This window comes from Stigmatopora nigra, chromosome 20 (assembly GCF_051989575.1).
Source record: "Stigmatopora nigra isolate UIUO_SnigA chromosome 20, RoL_Snig_1.1, whole genome shotgun sequence".
NCBI classification, from domain to species: domain Eukaryota; kingdom Metazoa; phylum Chordata; class Actinopteri; order Syngnathiformes; family Syngnathidae; genus Stigmatopora; species Stigmatopora nigra.
Genome location: NC_135527.1, coordinates 7,580,004 through 7,601,310, shown reverse-complemented (window position 1 = coordinate 7,601,310; position 21,307 = coordinate 7,580,004). Strand labels below are relative to the sequence as shown.

The 21,307-nt window shown below is 37.9% G+C and overlaps 1 protein-coding gene across 11 annotated transcripts in view; it reads right to left on the bottom strand.

Moving 5' to 3' along the window:
• The window catches only part of sorcs2 (sortilin-related VPS10 domain containing receptor 2), a 48,177-nt gene that overhangs the window by 15,935 nt on the left and 10,935 nt on the right, over window positions 1–21,307 (bottom strand). For all 11 annotated transcript variants that reach the window (XM_077742158.1, XM_077742157.1, XM_077742160.1 and 8 more), the window contains 2 exons: window positions 8,162–8,229; window positions 2,647–2,746 (listed from right to left, as the gene is read on the bottom strand). In XM_077742158.1, the coding sequence (XP_077598284.1) occupies window positions 2,647–2,746; window positions 8,162–8,229 (168 nt within the window). The remainder of the gene's footprint in view (window positions 1–2,646; window positions 2,747–8,161; window positions 8,230–21,307) is intronic.

The window sequence follows — 21,307 nt, the reverse complement described above, 5'->3', positions numbered from 1 at the left end:
AGCCAGAATAAAAAGATCAATTTTCCTGTTGTACTGTCAATTTTGCCTTTTTATCACTGGCTGTCTCGCCGTCACACTCTGGCAGGCTCGTTCTGAGAAAGACCGTCTGGAGTGAAAACTCCAGGGACGGTAGAGGCGAGCCGTTAGAAGACGTGTTCCCGGGGGACATGTTGTACTCTGCAAAAACAGTGACCGGACCTTTTGGTCGCCGGTCTTTTGGTGTCCGGTCAAATGTACTTGGATATTAAACAGTACTTGGATATTAAACAGGACTTGGATATTAAACAGTACTTGGATATTAAACAGTACTTGGATATTAAACAGTACTTGGATATTAAAATGTACTTGGATATTAAAATGTACTTGGATATTAAAATGTACTTGGAAATTAAACAGTGCTTGGATATTAAACAGTACTTGGATATTAAACAGTACTTGGATATTCAACAGTATTTGATATTAAACAGTACTTGGATATTAAACAGGACTTGGATATTAAACAGTACTTGGATATTAAACAGTACTTGGATATTAAACAGTACTTGGATATTAAAATGTACTTGGATATTAAAATGTACTTGGATATTAAACAGTACTTGGATATTAAAATGTACTTGGAAATTAAACAGTGCTTGGATATTAAACAGTATGTACTTGGATATTAAACAGTACGTACTTGGATATTAAACAGTACTTGGATATTAAACAGTACGTACTTGGATATTAAACAGTACTTGGATATTAAACAGTACTTGGATATTAAAATGTACTTGGATATTAAACAGTACTTGGATATTAAACAGTACTTGGATATTAAACAGTACTTGGATATTAAACAGTACTTGGATATTAAACAGTACTTGGATATTAAACAGTACTTGGATATTAAAATGTACTTGGATATTAAAATGTACTTGGATATTAAACAGTACTTGGATATTAAAATGGACTTGGATATTAAACAGTACTTGGATATTAAACAGTACTTGGATATTAAACAGTACTTGGATATTAAACAGTACTTGGATATTAAACAGTACTTGGATATTAAACAGTACTAGGATATTAAACACTACTTAGATATTTAACTCTTTCTTAGATATTAAACTCTCTCTTAGATATTAAACTATTTCTTAGATATTAAACTCTCTCTTAGATATTATACTCTCTCTTAAATATTAAACTCTCTCTTAGATAATAAACTCTCTCTTAGATATACCACTGAAACCAAAAAGTGACCCAAAATGGAGGCAGGCATTGAAACTCTTTACAAGATCTTCCTTCTGGCCTCCAGAGGAAGTCATCAGTCGCTTTCGTCATTGGTCGATACAATCATTCATTCAAGTCCCGCGCGTGCTAATCATTTGCGTTCAATCAATTTGCAGCCCTCATTTGCATTTGTCGAAGAAGGGCGGGCGCGTGGAAAGCAAGTCTATTCATTCACTTTGACACTTAGACTGCCTCACGTAGACTTCCTGAGCCGAGACGTGCGTGAGCCGGGGATGCTTTTCAACTTTGACAAATGCACTCAGCGACGCCGAGATATTCATCACGTCCAACCCGGCGGCGGATCTAAACGTGTCAATAAGATAGCAGACACCGTCACTTTTATCTCCCCTCCGGTCCAGGAAGGAATCTGACATGTTCACAGGCACGTGGCTACTGTGAGAACACATTGACGGTATTTGCAGATACCTTTAAGACCAGGGGTGGGCAAACTTTAGGGCCCCGGGGGGGCCACATTGACTTTAAAAATTTGCCAGATGGGCCGGGTCAGCACAAGATGGGATACATATAAAAAAGTGCATCCGTTAACAGTACATATGAAACATAAACAGAAAAAAAGTATTAACATACTCATCATTCATCATTAAAGTCAAAAGTATAAAGTATAAAGTACAAAATAAAGTAAAAAGGGAATGTATTTTGGTGGATACATTTGTCGTAAAAGTACTTGCAAGCTCACATATTTATAGTGCAAGTACACATACTTGTAATACATGTGCTTGCAATATAAGTACACAAGAGTACGACAAGTATAAGTGCACAAACCATGTAAAATGTCTGTGCCAGTACAATGAAATACATATTCTTGTAGAGAAGTAAGTACATATCCTTGAATTCAAAGTACACACTCGTACAAGAAGATATAGTAAAAGTATGCACAAGTACAAGTGGCCATACTCGAGTACAATCAAGTACTTGTTCTTGTTGTAAAATTAAATATACTTAGAATACATGAGAATAATGTGTATGCATCCAGATTTGACTAAATTTTAAGTACTATATGTTCGGTAGTATTAGTCAATGTAGTAAAAGTATGCACAAGTACAAGTAGCCAGACTGTAGTACAATTAAGTACATGTTCTTGTCGTAAAATTAAATATACTTAGAATACATGAGAAGAATATGTATGCATCCTGATTTGAGTACAATTTAAGTACTATATGTTCCTTTAGTATTAGTCAATGTACTTAATGTCATTGAACAGTGTGCAAATACTTCTAACTGGCTAATGGTAGCAGGCATGACAGTTGATCAATTCAATTATTGATGATTAATTGAAGTGCCAATATTGCATATTGCTTCTTAACAACGAATGGATAGAAAAGTCTGGATTTTGATTTAAAGGCAAAGCAAGCCTACCTTCTTCTTGTTAGTCGGGCAGATGTAAAAACTACTGACGACAACGGTGGTCCCTGGCATCAAGTTGAGTTTTGTGTAGGTGGTGCCGTAGTCGGTAGACCTGAAATGGGGGCGGACGTCAGCGTTAGCAGGCAAAAAATACTGAAATTGAAATTCACCTTCTTATTCGAGACTATCACAAAAGAAGCTGATGATACCACCGTGTCATTGTATTTATTTTAGGATTATTCATGTCATATAATTATATATTTTCTTGCAATGAAGTATTCTTTGCCCTCCGAAAATACTCTCAATTGTTTTGATTCCTGACCTTAACAGTTTTGACTTTTATGCAATTAAATGGATTCAATTTCTTAGAATGATTTAGGACAGGGGTAGGGAACCTGTGGCTCGAGAGCCATATGTGGCTCTTTTGATGGGTGCTTCAGGCTCTAAGCTAAAATATTGAAACCGAAAGAGACTTGAGACCTGAACACATCAATAGGAATGTCATGTTGGCACTGTGTCATTGATTTTTTTTCTTCTGCATCCATTTTCTCATTGATACTCATTGATATTCAATGATTAGCAATAGCGTAACAATGCTATCAAAAGAATTTAGAGTTTTTGAACTTTAAAAGTAGTAAAATGACAAAAAATGTGCATATTTTCATATATTTTGACTTTTAAATTCATCTGAATGCATTCTCTCATTGATCCTCATTGATCTCATTGATATTCATTGATTAGCAACAGCAAAACATAGTGATCAAAATAATTCAAGATGTCTTTCTTATCTGAGTCAGACCTTTAAAGGGAAGACAACATTATACTCCAAAATTATAGTCCCTCATTGGCAAGGCAATTTAGCCATTAGCTAGTCTAAACAGTCAATTTCATGCAAATATGAAGAACAAAGAAAGACATTTTTTTTCCCGTTGTTGTTGTTGTTGTCATTAATCCAATTGGGAATTCTTCTTGAAGAATATTCAACCCTCAAGACGACAGATGCTATGAGCGAGCAGCTGAAAGCAAAACCATATGAAAAGGACAAAAAAAAGTTGTGTCTGCGCGAGTGCGTGAGACGCCACTGGCTAAACCCGTTTTTTTTCCCTCACTTCTTCAGAAAAATAGAGAAACGCGAATGCACTTTAGGAAGATGACAGGCGGTGATTCAGCCTGTACTTGGAGGTCACTCATGCGAGGGTGAACAGACGACGGCACCCCTAAAAAAAACGACAAGACAGTTTCTGTCAGTGTAAATCAGGGCTTGAAGTTAGAGAAGGTTGTTGGGGTTAACTCCTCGACTTGCGAGTTCATTCTGACGGAGGGGCAAGGAAGAGGCAAGAAAGTGGTGAGAGTTGCACGGGAATACAACTTGAATAGTTCCACCATCAGTACCATTTATAAACAGAAAGATGGAGCAGCAGGACCCAAATATTGAATGTTGCAAATTAATTGAATGATGCCATAAAGTGCTACCGCATCATTTATGATGAAAAAAAAGAAGAAAACTGTACAATCGTCATTAGATTCTTCTTCTTTCGGAGATTTTCTAGTAAATACAATACAATAATACAAAATATAGCACTGAATCTACTTCAATTTGAACAATTTCAACTTATGGACAATTTCAACTTATGAAGAATTTCAACTAGTGAACAATTTCAACTTATGAACAATTTCGACTTATGAACTATTTCAACTTATGAACAATTTCAACTTATGGACAATTTCAACTTATGAACAATTTCAACTTATGGACAATTTCAACTTATGAACAATTTCAACTTATGAACAATTTCAACTTATGAACAATTTCGACTTATGAACTATTTCAACTTATGAACAATTTCAACTTATGGACAATTTCAACTTATGAACAATTTCAACTCATGAACATTTTCAACTTAAGAACAAGGGCTCGGAACCTAACTCATTCATAAGTAGGGGAGCGTCTGTACATAGTCAATTCCCCATCATTGAAATGCTGCTAATCAAAAATGGCTGTGGCTGTGGCTTTCCTTTCACACATGCAATCTGGAATCAGCGTCGGCATGCGCCAAGTCGCTTGCGGGTAACAAAAAAGAGCAAACCAACTTGGCTGTCAATTCCAAGAGAAAGAAAGAACAGCAGGCGTTGCTTTGGGACAATTTGCAGCTTTTCCAAAAGCTGTAATTCCCTTTTTTTGTCCACCACGAACGCTCCAAGTGATGAGAAAATATACATTGCTGTCATTTTGATGTCACTATGGCAGTAGTATTTCAAAACACAATTTCAGCAAACGTTCTGGACTTGTAAATGAGCCTGACAATCAATGTTGATCTAGTTCAATGGTCCTCATCAATAAATCTATAAACTAATTAGTTTTGCAGCTTGATTTCAGCCAAATGAGCAACTGGTAAACATTTTTATTCTATTTGAATTCACTGGTTTTGCGGATTAAATCAACAATAAGATTCTGCACAAGTTGTGAATGTGTGAAAACCTCCAGACTATTGAAATCCACACTAAAAAATGAGTTGTAGACCCGACACGTACGCCAAGGTGCTCTGAAAACGACCGTTCCCTCAACCGTGCGGCCGTCATTAACCCGCCTCCCGGCCTGGCCGCCGACTCTATGCAAATGAGCCAATTAACCACAGACGTGTGGACGGCGGCGACCACCTGCGAGTGTCCGATGCGTTTCCGAGCGAGACTTTGAGGATTCCCACGGGAGAGAACAGAGGTGAAGTGAAAAAATATATAAAACAAGCTGTTTAATAGCTAGTTAAAAATGCCAAAACAAAAGTCCAAACAATATTGAATAAGCGAGGCAAAATGCAAAAAAATACCGTATTCTCACGACTATATAGCGCATTGCATTTAAAGGCGCAGTTTCAGTAACAGTTGGGGGCTGCTTGCCGTAGAGCTGTAGAGCAGGGGTAGGGAATTTATGGCTCAGGAGCCACATGTGGCTATTTACAAGGATGGATATGGCTTTCCACTAAACTGGGAGGTAAAATATGGAAACTGTGACACAACTTCTACCATTTTTTCAATCATAATTTGTTTTTTTATTACTCTTCTGCATGTATGACATCCTTGATACTGATTGATTAGCAACAGCATAACATTGTTGTCAAAATAAGACTTTTTGTACTTTAAAAGTGGTGAAATCACTAAAAAATCATGTATTTTTACCACTCAAATCTGAGAATCTAAAGAAATAACATTAGAAAATATGGATTATTTATGGCTCTCTCTGTCAAAAAGGTTCCCGACCCCTCCTGTAGAAGATAGTGTACCCTATTGACTAATTTATTTTATTATATTGTGATAAAAATTTTAGTATTGGTCCATGTATAAGGCGCACTGGATTATAAGGCGCCCTGTCTATTTTGTAGAAAATTTAAGACTTTTAAGTGCGCCTTATAGTCATAAAAATACAGTAGATTTTTTCCAAAATACCTCTGTTGACATCTTCACATTTAAAGGGCACCTAATTGAATTAATTTCTAATCATTTCATACATTTTGGACAAGTATGGATCATAGAATATGCTGGGTTAGGGGCGAGAAGCTCATATCTGAAAGCATCGGGTAAAGAGGATTATTACAAATCCTTTCAGATGTTTCTAAAGAGGACATCAATTGAAGTATTCCCTAATGGGACTGGTCGCTACTCTAATGCAAGCGGACCCTCATTGTCTGTCTTGGAAAAGCTTCTTGTTGCCGAGGTGAGAGTTGATGAGGGACTTACGTTAAGCTGGATGTCCCCGGTATTATAAAACGAGTTACGAAAAACTCAACATCATCCTTTCTTCAATACACTAGCGCTTATTAAGAGTCATTTTTTTATGTGGTTTTCGTCAAGGGAGGAGTTGAGTGGCCCTGTTTTATTTCAAGCTGTTGCCAGGAAATGAAAGAGTGATGCAGTAACCATGAAGAGATGAAGTACCAAGTTAACAGGAAAAGGTTGAGTGTCGTTATGGGATGTGATAACAGGAAGAATTATGATATTATCCCTTGTATAAAACATACGATTTTTTTATTTTTTTATGGCCTGGTGTATTGTAGCCGTGTTAACTTTATTTTCCTGCCAAAAATGCGGTACCAATAAGTATGACTATGCAAAAAACTAAACAAGAGTTGATTATTATTAAGAATAAAGATAGAAAATATTATTCTTGTGCAAAAACTCTATGGCAGAATTTTACCTCTCACGTACAGTGGCTATTAAAAATTTAGTGCTAAGGCTTTTTTGGCTTTAACCTGGCCTTGAACCCAGATTTTTTTCCCTATATGCACTTCACGAGTTTACAAAAAAAGCATGCAAAATCCAGACCATATTTAGAAAACTAGATTTATCTAAAAAGCTAGTTTTCTAGTGTATTTTGTTTCTGTTGGGAGGGACAGCATCCGGTTGTCCTGGCAACCTCAAAAAGTGAAAAACGGGCCAGGATGCTAGGCAAGATGTGGATTCTGGGATGTCGCCGTGATGTCCGAGAGGACATTTTGATTAGAGGCTGTCTTGTGTTTTGGTGAAGATTGAGCCGTAAGTCAATTTTGACCTTCGATCCTGAGGCAACAACCGGATTGGAACAACAGTCGGTATTGTGCCTTATGGGAGAGCCATGTCTAAAAATAAGAAGTATTTTCTTCTGTTTTCAGCTTCTGAACATGATTTTTTTTAGTAATTTGTGTCAATAAGGCAACTACAAGGCAAATACTATATGATAAGTACTATTTGTTTTGCTAGTTAACTTTCTTAAGGACCATTTTGACTGATTTGAGAGATTGACATAAGCAAATTAACTCAATTTCATGGCTCCATGTTTTTAATTTGTCTTTGAAATGTGAATCAAGTTTAAGAAATTCACCAACCATCAACTGATGAGTCTGCAATAATGATTAGAGCATCCACATGCAAAAATGTGTACATAATTCATACATGACATCCAGTGAGAATTGCGCTAAGGATTTAAAGAGAGGCAGCAGCTTTGAAGCTCTCCAAAAAAAAAATGGGGGATGATGCTATGAATTAAGTAGCATCATCATACAGGTTTGCTTTCTAGGGGGTTCATTTTTTTAGGCAGCCATAGTCATAAACTCTGTTTTTAAAAGAAAATGAAGTCTCCTCTATTGTACCTGCAAGGTCAGTTTTGGCATCAGAACATCTGCGAGGGATTAGATGGAAGAATTAATATTCCATGAGAAAGTTCCGGCAAGACTCTCACTACGATGTAGTGCCGGCGGGATGTATTTTTTTTATTTTTTTTGAGCCTACTCAAAGTGGTTTTGGCAGCCCTAGTCGACCCGCTTTCCACGCTGATACGTTATCTGCCCAAACAGATGCTATCAACGGCCTCCGGTATTCTGTCTGGCTAGCGCAACCCGGCGTATCGGGAGCTTTTTCATGCTTTATGGCCCCTGTCGGCCTTTTTTTTTTTTTTTTACGACACCTGAACTGACCTCCGGGAGATCTACGGTGGTCAGACGTAACATGAGGTCATCCTACAAACAGATGGGATGGTGCTAAATGTTTTTTGGCTTACCTCCAGAGAGAGCTTTCCAGCACCTTGGTGGAATCGGCATGGTAGTACTTGGTCAGTATGAGAATAACCTGCAAGAGAAGGGAGAAACGTTATTTAAGTAAGGTTTCTTGGAAAAAGGGAAAGTTACATATCACATGAGTCGAGGTTATTATATTGAGTTTTGGTATTCAGTGTTTTATGCAGTTGTCTGTGGGGGATGCGAGAACACTTAGAGGGACAGGAACAGGCTGAATAAGCTGGTCAGGAGGACCAGGTCTGTTCTGGGCTGTCCTTTGGACTCTGTGGAGGAATTGGGAGAGAGGAAGATGCTGACCAGGATGATGTCCATCATAGACAGCACCTCACCCGCCCTGTATGGGTCTGTGGAGTCCCTCCGAAGTTCTTTCAGCAATAGACTGCTGCACCCTCATTGCAGGCAGGAGCGTTTTTGCAGATTCTTCCTCCTATCAGCTGTCAGGCTGTTTAATAAAACAAATGGCTGAGTGTTGTATGTATATGTATGTATAGATGTATGTGTGTATGTATATGTATGAATATATGTATGTGTATGTATGTATATGTATGTATATATGTGCTTATATATGTATGTGTATGTATGTATATGTATGTATACATGCGTGTTTGTATGTATATGTATGTATACATGTGTGTTTGTATGTATATGTATGTATACATGTGTGTTTGTATGTATATGTATGTATACATGTGTGTTTGTATGTATATGTATGTATACATGTGTGTTTGTATGTATATGTATGTATACATGTGTGTTTGTATGTATATGTATGTATACATGTGTGTTCGTATGTATATGTATGTATACATGTGTGTTCGTATGTATATGTATGTATATATGTGCTTAGATATATGTATGTGTATCTATGTATGTGTTTGTATGTATATGTATGTATATATCTGTTTAGATATGTGTGTATCTATGTATATGTATGTATATATGTGCTTATATACATGTTTGTACACTAAAATAGAGGTTTGATTGTTCCTCCTTGATATTTTTATGAATCAGAAGCTCTAGTCCATCACACCGCGAGTTCACCCGGTCAGACTGTTGTTCCCAAGTGTTACTGCTTTTGACAGCATTGGGATTTGCACTGTCATCTTGTCGAGAGGAGCAAGGAAAGGTCATGCGGAGCGCCCGGAGGTTTAAGTGAAAGGATTTTTTTTTGATGTTCTTGAGATTGGGAGGTGAAGAGATATTTTTGTCTATATTTCCAAACAACACTCGGCACTCTCTGAAGCCCACGCAGCACAAAAACTGTTCTTTCTATCATCACTTCACTCAAGACAACCTCCCGTTGTGTCTTTGGCGGAATTTTCAGTTGAAATAAAAGCTCTCGGACCTAAAGAATGTGGACTAGATCCATTTCCACCAACAGTTTCATGTCAGGAAGCCGAGTTTTGACACTTGAAGACTCTATTCAAGAAAGATTTAACCCGTAAAAGACAGACAAAAGTTCCAGTCATCGTCTTTTGCCAGAAATAATCGAGTCTAGCTCGATTGCAATAGTATGACCGCAACTTCCGCCCTGTTTTTATTGTTTTGTTTCCGCCAAGGCGAATGAGTAGAGTGACTTTTGACAAGGGGAAGTTAACATGGCGGTCAAGACCTCCAAGTGACTCCATGCGGGATACACAAGACAGTCCATTAAGAGTCAAGATCACGGCCGGGCTTTGACAATATGCCGGCTGTCCTGGGGACATTGCCGTCGCTTGTTTGCGCTTGGGCATTGAATAGAGCGAAGGGGGAAGGAATGAAAAGGATGGAAGGGGCTCCGACAAAGAAGAATGCAGTCATTCGATTAAAAAGGGAAGGAAAAAAATATCTGACCGCACACAAACACTTAAATCACAGTCTTGGATGAAAAGAAGTCAAGACATTTTGGAAAATGAAGGAGAAATTTACACACTGATTTGTGGGTTTAAACCACATGTGTTAAAGTAGCGGCCCAGGGGCTAAATGTGGCCCAGTGCCTCATTTTGTGTGGTCCGGGAAAGTAAATAATGAGTGCCATCTTTCTGTTTTAGGATCAAATTAAAATGAAGAGTATAGATGTATATTAAATTTCCTGATTTTCCCCCTTTTAAATCAATAATTGTATTTTTTAATCATTTTTTTCTGTGTTTTTCGTACATTTGCAGCATACTAGACTCTCACAATATAATAGTGACAATGCACCTGGTTACACATCTTTTAGCAGCAAAAATTTCATTGGCTAGTAGTGGTAGTTAACCCAAAACATTTTTAGGGTCCTCTGGGTCATTTATTGACCCTCAAGCCAGCAATTCATTGAGTAAATACGAAAAAAAAGCACAGAATCGCGTGCAATAAATGGCTCCATCCGTCCAAATATTGCCAATTACCTCCTTCAATGGTCAGTCTCATGCTTAGGGCCACTATACAGTAAATCTGGTGTACGCTCTTTATTTGAGGCCGGCTGCTGACCCGCGCACTCGTTACCATTTTAACGGCGCCTGGAGATTGCCACCATTCATTAAAGGGTTGTGGACGGAGGAGAGAGGGCAATTACATGCCCCTCTGCCCCCGCAAACCTTCACCGTGACTGGGAATGGTCGAAAACAAGCGCCATGGTTGGACACTGCTGTTTCTTAGAGCTTTGTCATTTTTTTCCCTCCAACAGCGCCTTATCTCTTCTCACTCACCCGTGGTGTACTCGATGTCATGGTCAGAACTAGCTGGCGATACGAAAGAGAGGTTTTGTGTCCATATATATATAATATATATGATCGGACATAGGCTTTGTTGTTGTCATCAACAACAAAAGCCAACGTCTTTTCATATTACCTCATCCCGAAGTTATTACACAGAAGGGATGGTGTGTTGTGCTACTGCAAGTTTAGAGTCCTGATAGATGTGGGGAAAAATGTCCTTATGCATATTTGTCTATACTTTGTGGGACCTATAGCGTCTACCAGAGGGCAGTAGCTGAAACAGATTGTGACCAAGGTGGTATGGGTCCCTGATAAAGAATTAAAGAATTAAATCATACAATACTTTATGTGTATGTACATACAATTGATGAGAAGGACTTGACATTGTTAATGTAAGATACATATATATGAGCACATATATACATACACATACATATATATGAGCACATATATACATACACATACATATATAAGCACATATATACATACACATTCATATATAAGCACATATATACATACAAATACGTATATAAGCACATTTATAAATACACATACATATTTAAGCACATATATACATACACATACATATATAAGCACATATATACATACACATGCATATATAAGCACATATATACATACACATACATATATAAGCACATATATTCATACGCATACATATATAAGTACATATATACATACACATCTTTGCGAGATGCACCTATGGGTATGCACCTGCAATTTTTACAGTTGTTTCCTATGCCGCCTCATTGTGTTCCTGGCTCTACTGAGGTAGGTAACATCCGCAAGTCCACGACATTGGAACCCGAGGAATTCCCGGCCCGTATATTTACGCGAGGGGAGACGGCAGCCTGATCTTCTCTCCGGCAACTAATTGGACAGACAAGACTGCACCCACCAAGCTGCTCGGATGTGAGATCATCTACTGGCGCGAGTCGGAGGTCTCTAAGAGCGCCGAGGGGATCTGGGTAAGAATAAAAAAAATGAAAAAACCACCACAACGGTGTGAGAGCAGTGGAACAAAGAGACAAAGGACGAGCTAGAAAGCAGGCGAGGGAAGGGTTGGAGGTGCGAAGGCGTTAATGGGGATGATGATCAATGCCGGGCGGGTGCCGCTAAGGCTTCTAGCGCTCCTAACCTGTTTATTGATTTGTGCAGATTGCAGCAGATCAGGCTTCCAACACAACTTAATCCAACTCTGTGCTATTAGTGCTTCTTTTTAAGGAGAAACATATTGCTAAAGATTGGTCTCCCATCTATCTAGCCAACCTTTAAAATGGTAACAGGTATTACCATAAAAAATTTAGCACTTAGGCTCAAACCAGTCCATCAAACTATTCCTTGCATGGACAAAGAATCTCATCCTGGCTCGGGTTCCATTCCCATAGCAGACACAGCTGGTGGACAGATCGGAACAGCTGTTGCCACGGAATTATCGTAATCCCTGTCCCCCCCTGCAATCCATCTATGCCCCCCATATTTTCCCATCATGACTACCGGGCATTTTTTTTGTGGCTTTCTCCCTGGACCGTAATTAGCCAGCTGGAGTATTTCAGTAAGACTATTTCTTTGTGCAACAATGACAACAAAACAAACAGTCGTATCTTTAGAAATGACGATAATAGGACTCAAATATGCCTTGCTCAAGTGGTGTGTTTTGTGATAGGTTTTTAATTCAAATTTAAGGGTTGGATTTGAGCAAATGCTTTTTTTATTGGAAGAAATTTGGCTAAAGGCTAATATGGAGAATTGTGATAAAAAGACTTGGAATCAAGGATACAAATCGGTAAGTTTGTTATGGGGGTTCAAGTCCAGTAAAAAAAAGCTGAGGCTTAATGTGCAGGGCTGAGAAAAGTGGGCGTGCAAATACATTAGGCCAAGGTAAACCAAGCATCAATGCGCCTCATTTACTTGATTTTTTTTCCAGAGATGCTCCATTACATCCGGCTACTGTGACGGTCAGGTGTGTCGAGGGGAAATGATCTGCCAAGATGATGTTGTAAAATTATTATTTATTTATTCATTCATGATACTTTAAGGGACGTTAGGTTTGTCAGAATACAGAACTGCTTCTGGGAGAACCAATTTGTAAAGTTAGGGGGATTAATGTCATCATATTATTTGTTCTTAGGCGGCATGAACCAGTTTTTTGGGCTTTGTTGACATGGTGTAAGAATAATAATAATAATAATTGGACATATGCTTTGTCATCAGCATCATTGACTCAACAAACATAGTTTCATATTACCCTGCCCCTCACTAAGTTATTACACAGAAGGGACTGTGTGTTGTGCTACCGCAAGTTTAAAGTCCTGATTACTGTGGAGAAAAACTGTCCTTAGGCCTATTTGTCCATACTTTGTGGGACCTATAGCATATATACATACACATCCATTCATATATAAGCACATATATACATACACATACATATATATGCACATTTATACATACACATACATGTATAAGCACATATATACATACCCATACATATATAAGCACATATATATACATACACATGCATATATAAGGACATATATACATACACATACATATATAAGCACATATATACATACACATACATATATAAGCACATATATACATACGCGTACATATATAAGCACATATATACATACCCATACATATATAAGCACATATATACATACCCATACATATATAAGCACATATATACATACACATGCTTAAATAAGCACATATATACAATCACATACATATATAAGCACACATATATACATACACATGCATATATATACACACATATATACATACACATAGATGTACATGTATGCATACGGTAGGTCTTAGCACACAGATGAGAATGACTTAACATTGTAAATGTAAGATACAGAGTTTGAAATTTGAAGATAGTAGCCAAAAATGTCAAGAAAACGATTTGCCTCAATCTCCTATTGGTCCAAAAATAAAATCAGTTAAATGACACATTGTCTATGTTTGATGGCTTCTTTGTGATACGCACCTGTGGGTGCGCACCTGCAATTTTTACAGTTGTTTCCCTTGCCGCCTCGTTGGATAGCTTGACGTGGGCCACCCAAGAGCCAGTGAAAGATGCAAAATGTGCTCTGACACATGGCCTGGATTGTCCATCAACCCCTCGGGGAAAATAAAACGCACCTCCTCACCGGTGACTGAATGAGCTTCCAGACTTTGCACCCTTTGTTTGACGGCCTAGTCTGTGAACTAAAATAAGGGGCTGCTGCATCATTAAGCAAACCATATGGAAGCATGGGTTGTAAATATAAGCAGGTCATGTGGCTTGGTTAGAAAAATACTCCCTTGAGAGGAAAAAAATGTACCATTAAGGGATTGAAAATCATCCTGATGGTACATGATCTTTTTGGTAACCTTGTCATGTTCAGAAATCAATAAAAAAATGAATATATGTACATTTAATACTTTAAAAATGTGATCGTATGCTTTGCTAAAGTTAAAAATGAACAACAACGAACAAAGTGAACACTCCCGAATATTAAAATGCAAGAAAACCTTTGACGATAACGAGCTGCTGTTTTCCACACGATATGATGACAAAAATTTGAGTCAAAACCTGGCAAAAGGGGAAAGGTGAACACCAGATGCTCTTGCTCTACCGTGAGAAATGTCAGCCATCCAGATGGCTTGTTTTTTTTTTTTTTGGACTCTTCAGTCAGCGCAAATAGTCTACATTTTTTTATTTTTTCTCTCTCCCAAATTTATTATTTGCTGGAACACTATTGTTATTCTACGGACCGCCGTAGCGATCTGTCTCGGTGGTATGACACGAGACATCTCATCCATAAACATGTCGAGCGAAGTGGTGGGCGAGCGGGGGATGTGTCGAGCTTGGCAGCCCGCAACAGACATGCCAAGTGGCTTGCACTGTAAAGGCTGACTTTACCGATTTGGCTTGGTGTTTATTTGGAATCGGGTAGAAGCGAAAGAAGGGATTTTTTGGGGGATTTTTCATGAGAACGCTGTAGTGTTTTGTCTATGGAATGTCCAACTAAGCCAGTTTGGAACTGTTAAATGCTCAAGAAAGGTCAAAAATGAAGCATAAAACTATATTTTTTAATTATTGCAGTCTGCAAAGAATAGGATTTGAAATAGTACTCTTGTGTATTACTATTTTTATGCCTAAAAGATAGGAATAGGACAAAATTTTCCACTAGAATGGAGTCGGTTCAATCCATCCATCTGTCCGATTCATTTTGACAACAAGGTTGACTAAACAGAGGTCATTTTTTGTTCAAATCGGGGGTGTTTCCATTTTGAATCCCTTCCCACCTGTTTTGGGACATTCCCTTTCTGAATAAAATACATTTCTTTGAGTACATGTGTCAAAGTGGTGGCCCGGGGTCTAAATATGGCCCACTGTATCATTTTGTGTGGGCCGATTTTGTTTTAGTTTCAAATTAAAATGAAGAGTATATATGTATATTAAATATCCTGATTTCCCCCTTTTAAATCAATAATTGTCATTTTTCAATCGTTTTTTCTGTGTTTTTAGTTTAAAAAACAGTTTGTAAAATCTAAAAATATATAAAAAAAATAAGATAAAATAAACGTTGTTTATGATCTATAAAAACTGAATATTCAGGGCTTTTAATCCAGTTTTTTAATCCTTTTATTTTAAAAAAATCTAAATATTATATCTAAAATGGTCCGCCCCACCTGAAATCAAGCTGACATTAAAGCGGCTCGCGAACCAACCCGAGTCTGACACCCTTGCCTTAAAATATTATCACTCAATCTAAAAGTATTCCTCAAGAGCGAGTTTAATCAACCTGTTCTTGTCGAAGTTGTTTACCGCAAAACAACGACTACAGAGACCTCTCTCCAATTTAAATGACTAAATAAACCAGATTCAAACAGGCACAATTAGACCTCAATGTCCTCCCGTCAAAGACTTGCAACCAATACCATCCGGAAAAGCCAATAATTTTCAAGTGATCCATTTGCTACAGACTAGTCTCTTGTCGTATTTCCTACTTCACAAGTACGCGCATTGAATGTTTGCAATGTGCGAGTGCGTGTTTGTTTGCAGGAGCAATTACGTGATCTAGTTGAGTCTATTTGATCAAGGTTGGCATGCGGTCTCTTGTGCGATTGGAGGCGCGTGCCTGGCCCCTGGAAGTGTCAGATTAGTGGATTAAAGAGAGCATAGTAGGGCCTCCAGCAGACCGCAAAGCCGTGAAAGCAGACCCACTTCTTTACACCCTAAAAGTGCATGAAATATGATAGTGGATGAGTCTGGAATCATAGCACATAATATAGTCTAGAAAAGACTTAAAAAGATCATAATTACAAAGTGGTGCATGTACTGTATTTTCCCGACTATGTGGCGCATGGTATTTTTAGCCGCAGTGTCAGTAACGAGTTCTATTTCTGTATTTTACACACACAAAGGATGCAACAGTATAACATTGTGATCAAAATAATTCAGATACTTTTTGTACTTTAAAAGTAGTAAAATGACAAAAGAAATTGCACATTTTAATATATTTGGACTTGTAAATCTATAGTATTGCTCTCAATAAATAATATTTGAAAATAGGAATTGTTTATGGATCTCTCTTTCAAAAAGGTGTACGACTGATTTATTTTATTTTATCATGATCAAATTTTTAGTATTGGTCCATATATAAGGCGCACTGGATTATAAGGCGCCCTGTCTATTTTGTAGAAAATTTAAGACTTTTATGTGCGCCTTATAGTCGTGAAAATACAGTATATCACTTTGCGTAGTATTTTTTCTATGGGAAAGTAGTAGAGTCGTAGTTGTGAGAGCTGTAGAGGATCGTGTACCCTATCGACTGATTTATTTTACTTTATTGTGATACGTATTTTAGTATTTGGTCCTTGTATAAGGCGCACAGGATTATAAGGCGCCCTGTCTATTTTGTAGAAAATTTCAGACTTTTATGTGCGCCTTATAGTAGTAAAAATACACTATACATAAACGGTCAACATTAGACTGCTACCATTTGTATGACAATAACAAATAAAAGCTAAACTGCCTTTTCATGCTAGCTACCATTCCAACTACAGTCCCAAAATCCAAATATGTATTTCTATTTGTCATTTATAAAAAGAGACAATCAGTGACCTTGACTGAAAGGAGTGTCACGGCTATTTTTAGCGTGACAAAAGCCAAGGCTTCTCTGTCCCATCTTTGACAAAAAATGGGGGAAGGGAGTGCCAGAAAGAAGGCAGCAAGCCCGTCGATCCCGTTCCAAATGGCTGGCTAGTGGTTGAAGGTTATCCCGGCTAACGAACCTATCACGCCAAGCGTGGAAAGAGAGAGAGAGAGAGAGAGAGATACTCACACACCCGTACATGTATACACAAGCGACAGGCTTTTGTGGACAGACAATAGTCTTTGACCTTCAGTGGAGCTGAGCTTCCAAAATACAACAAATAAAGTAAGCGCATCCCTTCCTATGGCGTCTCTCCAGAAAGGGCTTTTCATCTCTGCAGGTTAGATTCTTGCCTGTTCCAATTGGATTTGTGCTTTCTAAAAGAGGGATTTCTTACAAATACATATACCGGCCGTATATACTTTTTCCTTCGAAAAGGGTTTAGTACATTTATTTATTGTGAGATTTTACCAATCTGTTTAAACTGTGGAAATGTATTATTTCTGAGGAAGTACTGTATTTTCACAACTATAAGGCGCACTGCATTATAAGGCAAGGAATGACATATTTTAATTTGTTTTCCATATATAAAGCACACTGGATTATAAGGCGCTCTGTATATTTCGGTAGATACATTTGTCGTAAAAGTACTTTACTTTATAGTGCAGGTATACATACTTGCAGTGCTTGCAGTACACAGAAGTACAAAGTATAAGCGCACAACCATGTCAAAATGCCTATGCAACTACAATGAAATAAACATTCTTGTAGTACAAGTAGATATACCTGAATTCAAAGTACACAATCATACGGGAAAATGTAGTAAAAGTATGCACAAGTACAAGTAGCTAGACTTGAGTACAATTAAGTACATGTTCTTGTCGTAAAATTAAATATACTTAGAATACATGAGAGAAATGTATATGCATCCAGATTTGAGTAAATTTTAAGTACTATATGTTCAGTAGTATTAGTTTTTTTCCTTATATAAAGCACACTGGATTATAAGTCGCACTGTCTATTTTGGAGAAAATTTCAGACTTTTAAGTGCGCCTTATAGTCATGAAAATACTGTATACGAGTATCCTAGCTTGCCTTTGAATACTTTTAGCAACCGTTAGATGAAGGTAATTTATTTATGCTAGGTTTGTCCTATTAATGACGGCTATGGGTCATTGCTAGTTCATATTTTTAGCTTGTTTATTTTACTGCTTTGGCAATCATTTAATGCTAATTTTTTTTTTACCCCTGTGAGTAACTCCACCCCCAATTTGACAGCTCCTGTATGGAATTCCCTCAGAAACCCCACCAGTCTTAATTGGCGAATTCGAAACAGGCCCATTTTCTTAGTTAAATCCCCTTTGGGCTCCTTCACTTGTCATCCCCCTCAAAGATGGACGGCATCCCCCCGATATCTGTCCTTCCCTTCTTTTCATCTTTCAATCATTTCCCAGCCTCCCTCAGCCCCCCCCCCCCCCCCCCCCAATCCCGGAGGACATTGTAGAGTAGGGAATCAGCCCTTGATCGCGAATTCTCTGCAGACGAGCCGTCTGCATCGACCGCCGTCCTGCCAACATTTAAGCATTGGACGGAATACTCCACATGGAATTGTCTTCACACTAAACGGCAGGTCTATTTCCAAGCCATTTCTTTCTCAATGATAGAGTCACTGGCGCCGCTATTAAGATTTCAAGCCCACGCTTACTGGCTTGTCATTGTCCTGTCAAGCTATCTTAGGCCACCCGGCACAAATGACCATCCGCCCACCGATAGCAAGTCGTGGAGGCGCCCCGTTCCTGGCCAATCAGAGTCCACGGAAAGCAGTTCCATCAGGAAGTAGCGCTGACAGCCCACTCGTTTGCTAATGACTGTACTCGATGGCAAGCTGCATAGAAGCTAGATGGTATTTAGTTTTTATTTATAAGCGCCTATTTACGTGAAAATTTGCATGGTAAATTCTTGTTTCTTTTAAATGTAAATAAGTTAAATATGACTGAGTGTTTTTTTTCAATGGTGTCATTTATGATTGATTTCAAGAGCCTGGAAAGTTTTGAAATGTGAGAAAATGTTTGTCTAATTAGCTCTGTATCATGTTAAAAATAAGAAGTTCAAGCTTACTGTGCAAGCCATATTCAATTATTTTTTAGCCATTAATAGTAGGACACAGTTGGGCACCCCATAATTAGCATTTATATTCCTACTAAGGTTAGCCAATTGACTTATAATAATATAATATAATAATATCTGACACTTACAGTTCTCAGTTACAGTGAATGAGTTAAAAATGTGAAATAAAACTACTTTACTGGCATGTTTTGACCCGGTGACATTGTTGTTTTTTAAAGATGGCAGAAGAAAACCTTTCACCAGGGAGGTCACTTCAATTTTAGGATGAGTACTTTCAAGCTCCAGGCGAAGGAGGAGGGTGAAGTGAAGTGGAAAAAAAAAATAAAAAATATAAAAAGGCACGACCACCATGTAATTACTGGGCTGCTCCATTATTAATCACTCCCTCGTCCTGATAGGACTTGCATGAGAGTCGTATGCATAATTGATTTTAGGGGATGGGTGCCTCCTTCTTCTACCTTGTTCGGCAGTTCGGTAAACGTTAGATATACCCATTCGTAAAACTGCGTTTACATTGGGTATTCGGTTTATGTCCACGTAAAAGGGTTTTGGGATGCTTGGTGAATAATCCTGCCCTAAAAAAATGAAATATGGCCTGTCTCATGTCCGACAGATTAATAATTTAACATGACTACGGTTTAAGGTAACACAAACACATAAAAACTTTAGTCTTGGATACATTTGAACTAGTTTACTGCCTCAAATAAATGAATAATACTTTATATATATGTGTTTTTATTTATTGGCACATAATATACACGATTTTACTGCTAATTATTTTAAAAATATTATGATTTTGCCATATTTTGATCCGTTTTAGATTCAACAAGATCAACAACTCACTCAAATACAGCTCACTTTTGACCAAGTGCTAATTAAATAATGGTGTTGCTGTTAATTAATAGCCCGCCTGTGCTTAAGCGCCCCCCACCCTTGCTTTCTTTGGCAAATTACCGGCGTCGTTACTGCCAGTGAAAATTGCAAAGTGATGTGCAGTTAATGACGATGCTAGGGAAAGAAATTATGAATAAAAGTGCATGTTGACAAATACTGCTTTTTGTAGACGTAATGATTTTTTGGCATATAATTTTCTTCCCTATCATCTGTATGAAAAGAGGAATAAATTTAATTGACGACTATTCGTGTTCTCGTCCAACCTTACAAGCATGATGTAATGATCCATTACGCAATGAGATTAAAAATGCTTCCAAAATAGAAGATAATCTGGACATGTTAAGAGGTCATTTAGAAAAAAAATAACACTCCACTATGGCCATTAGTTGATTAGTAAAGGGTCTAGGGACCTTTCAAAAATGTGTGCCAAAGTACAAGTAATTTTATTAAAGGTCAAACTGCAACACATGAATTGATTGGATTACACATCTGGGGGCATTCATTTTATTTTATCATGGAGGATTAATTTACAAGATCAAATCTATAAAGATTAAAAAAATGTGTATTGTCATAGCAAACAAAATCAGTCAACCATGCTTACATTTTCCCAGAGATTTACATCAGTCGGCAAGCTGTGAACGAAGCTAATTGCGCCGCAAACATCCATCCTTCCCTTAACAAGCACGGTGGCTCCGGCACCCCTTTATCCCGCCTCTGGCCACGTAGCCATGAATCACACGGCTAACGCCGGTTCAGATATTGCAGCCATTTGTTGATGTTGTAATTATTTCCGGCAAGGAAATGTTTTGCTGTTTTTATCGGCGTTTTTGTTGATTTGCCGTCTTGGTGATCCCACCTTGAAAAAAAAAAGCTAAGCTTTTCTCAGGGTTGAGGTTTTTTTTGCCATTTATCCATGGGCGAAATACATAATTGCCTGTGACATCCACCTATTTGTCACTCGTGAAAAGGAAATCAGTGGCGGGTAAAACACATAAGCCTTAATAATAGCTTAGTGGGGTTAACATACACACGCATTTGCTGCATTTTCTAAACATTTAATGGCAATTTCTTCCCTTTTTAACATGAACTAAACAACCACAAGGTGACAATAATGAATCCAAACACTTAAAGCAAACCATTTCTAACGTTGAAGAGGTCAGTCAATTCCTTTCCTTATCAAGACGGAGCGTCCATGACGACCATAACTCGTTATCCGCTCCCTTCATTAGCTGCGTCAACGCCAGGGAAAAAATAAACATGACAG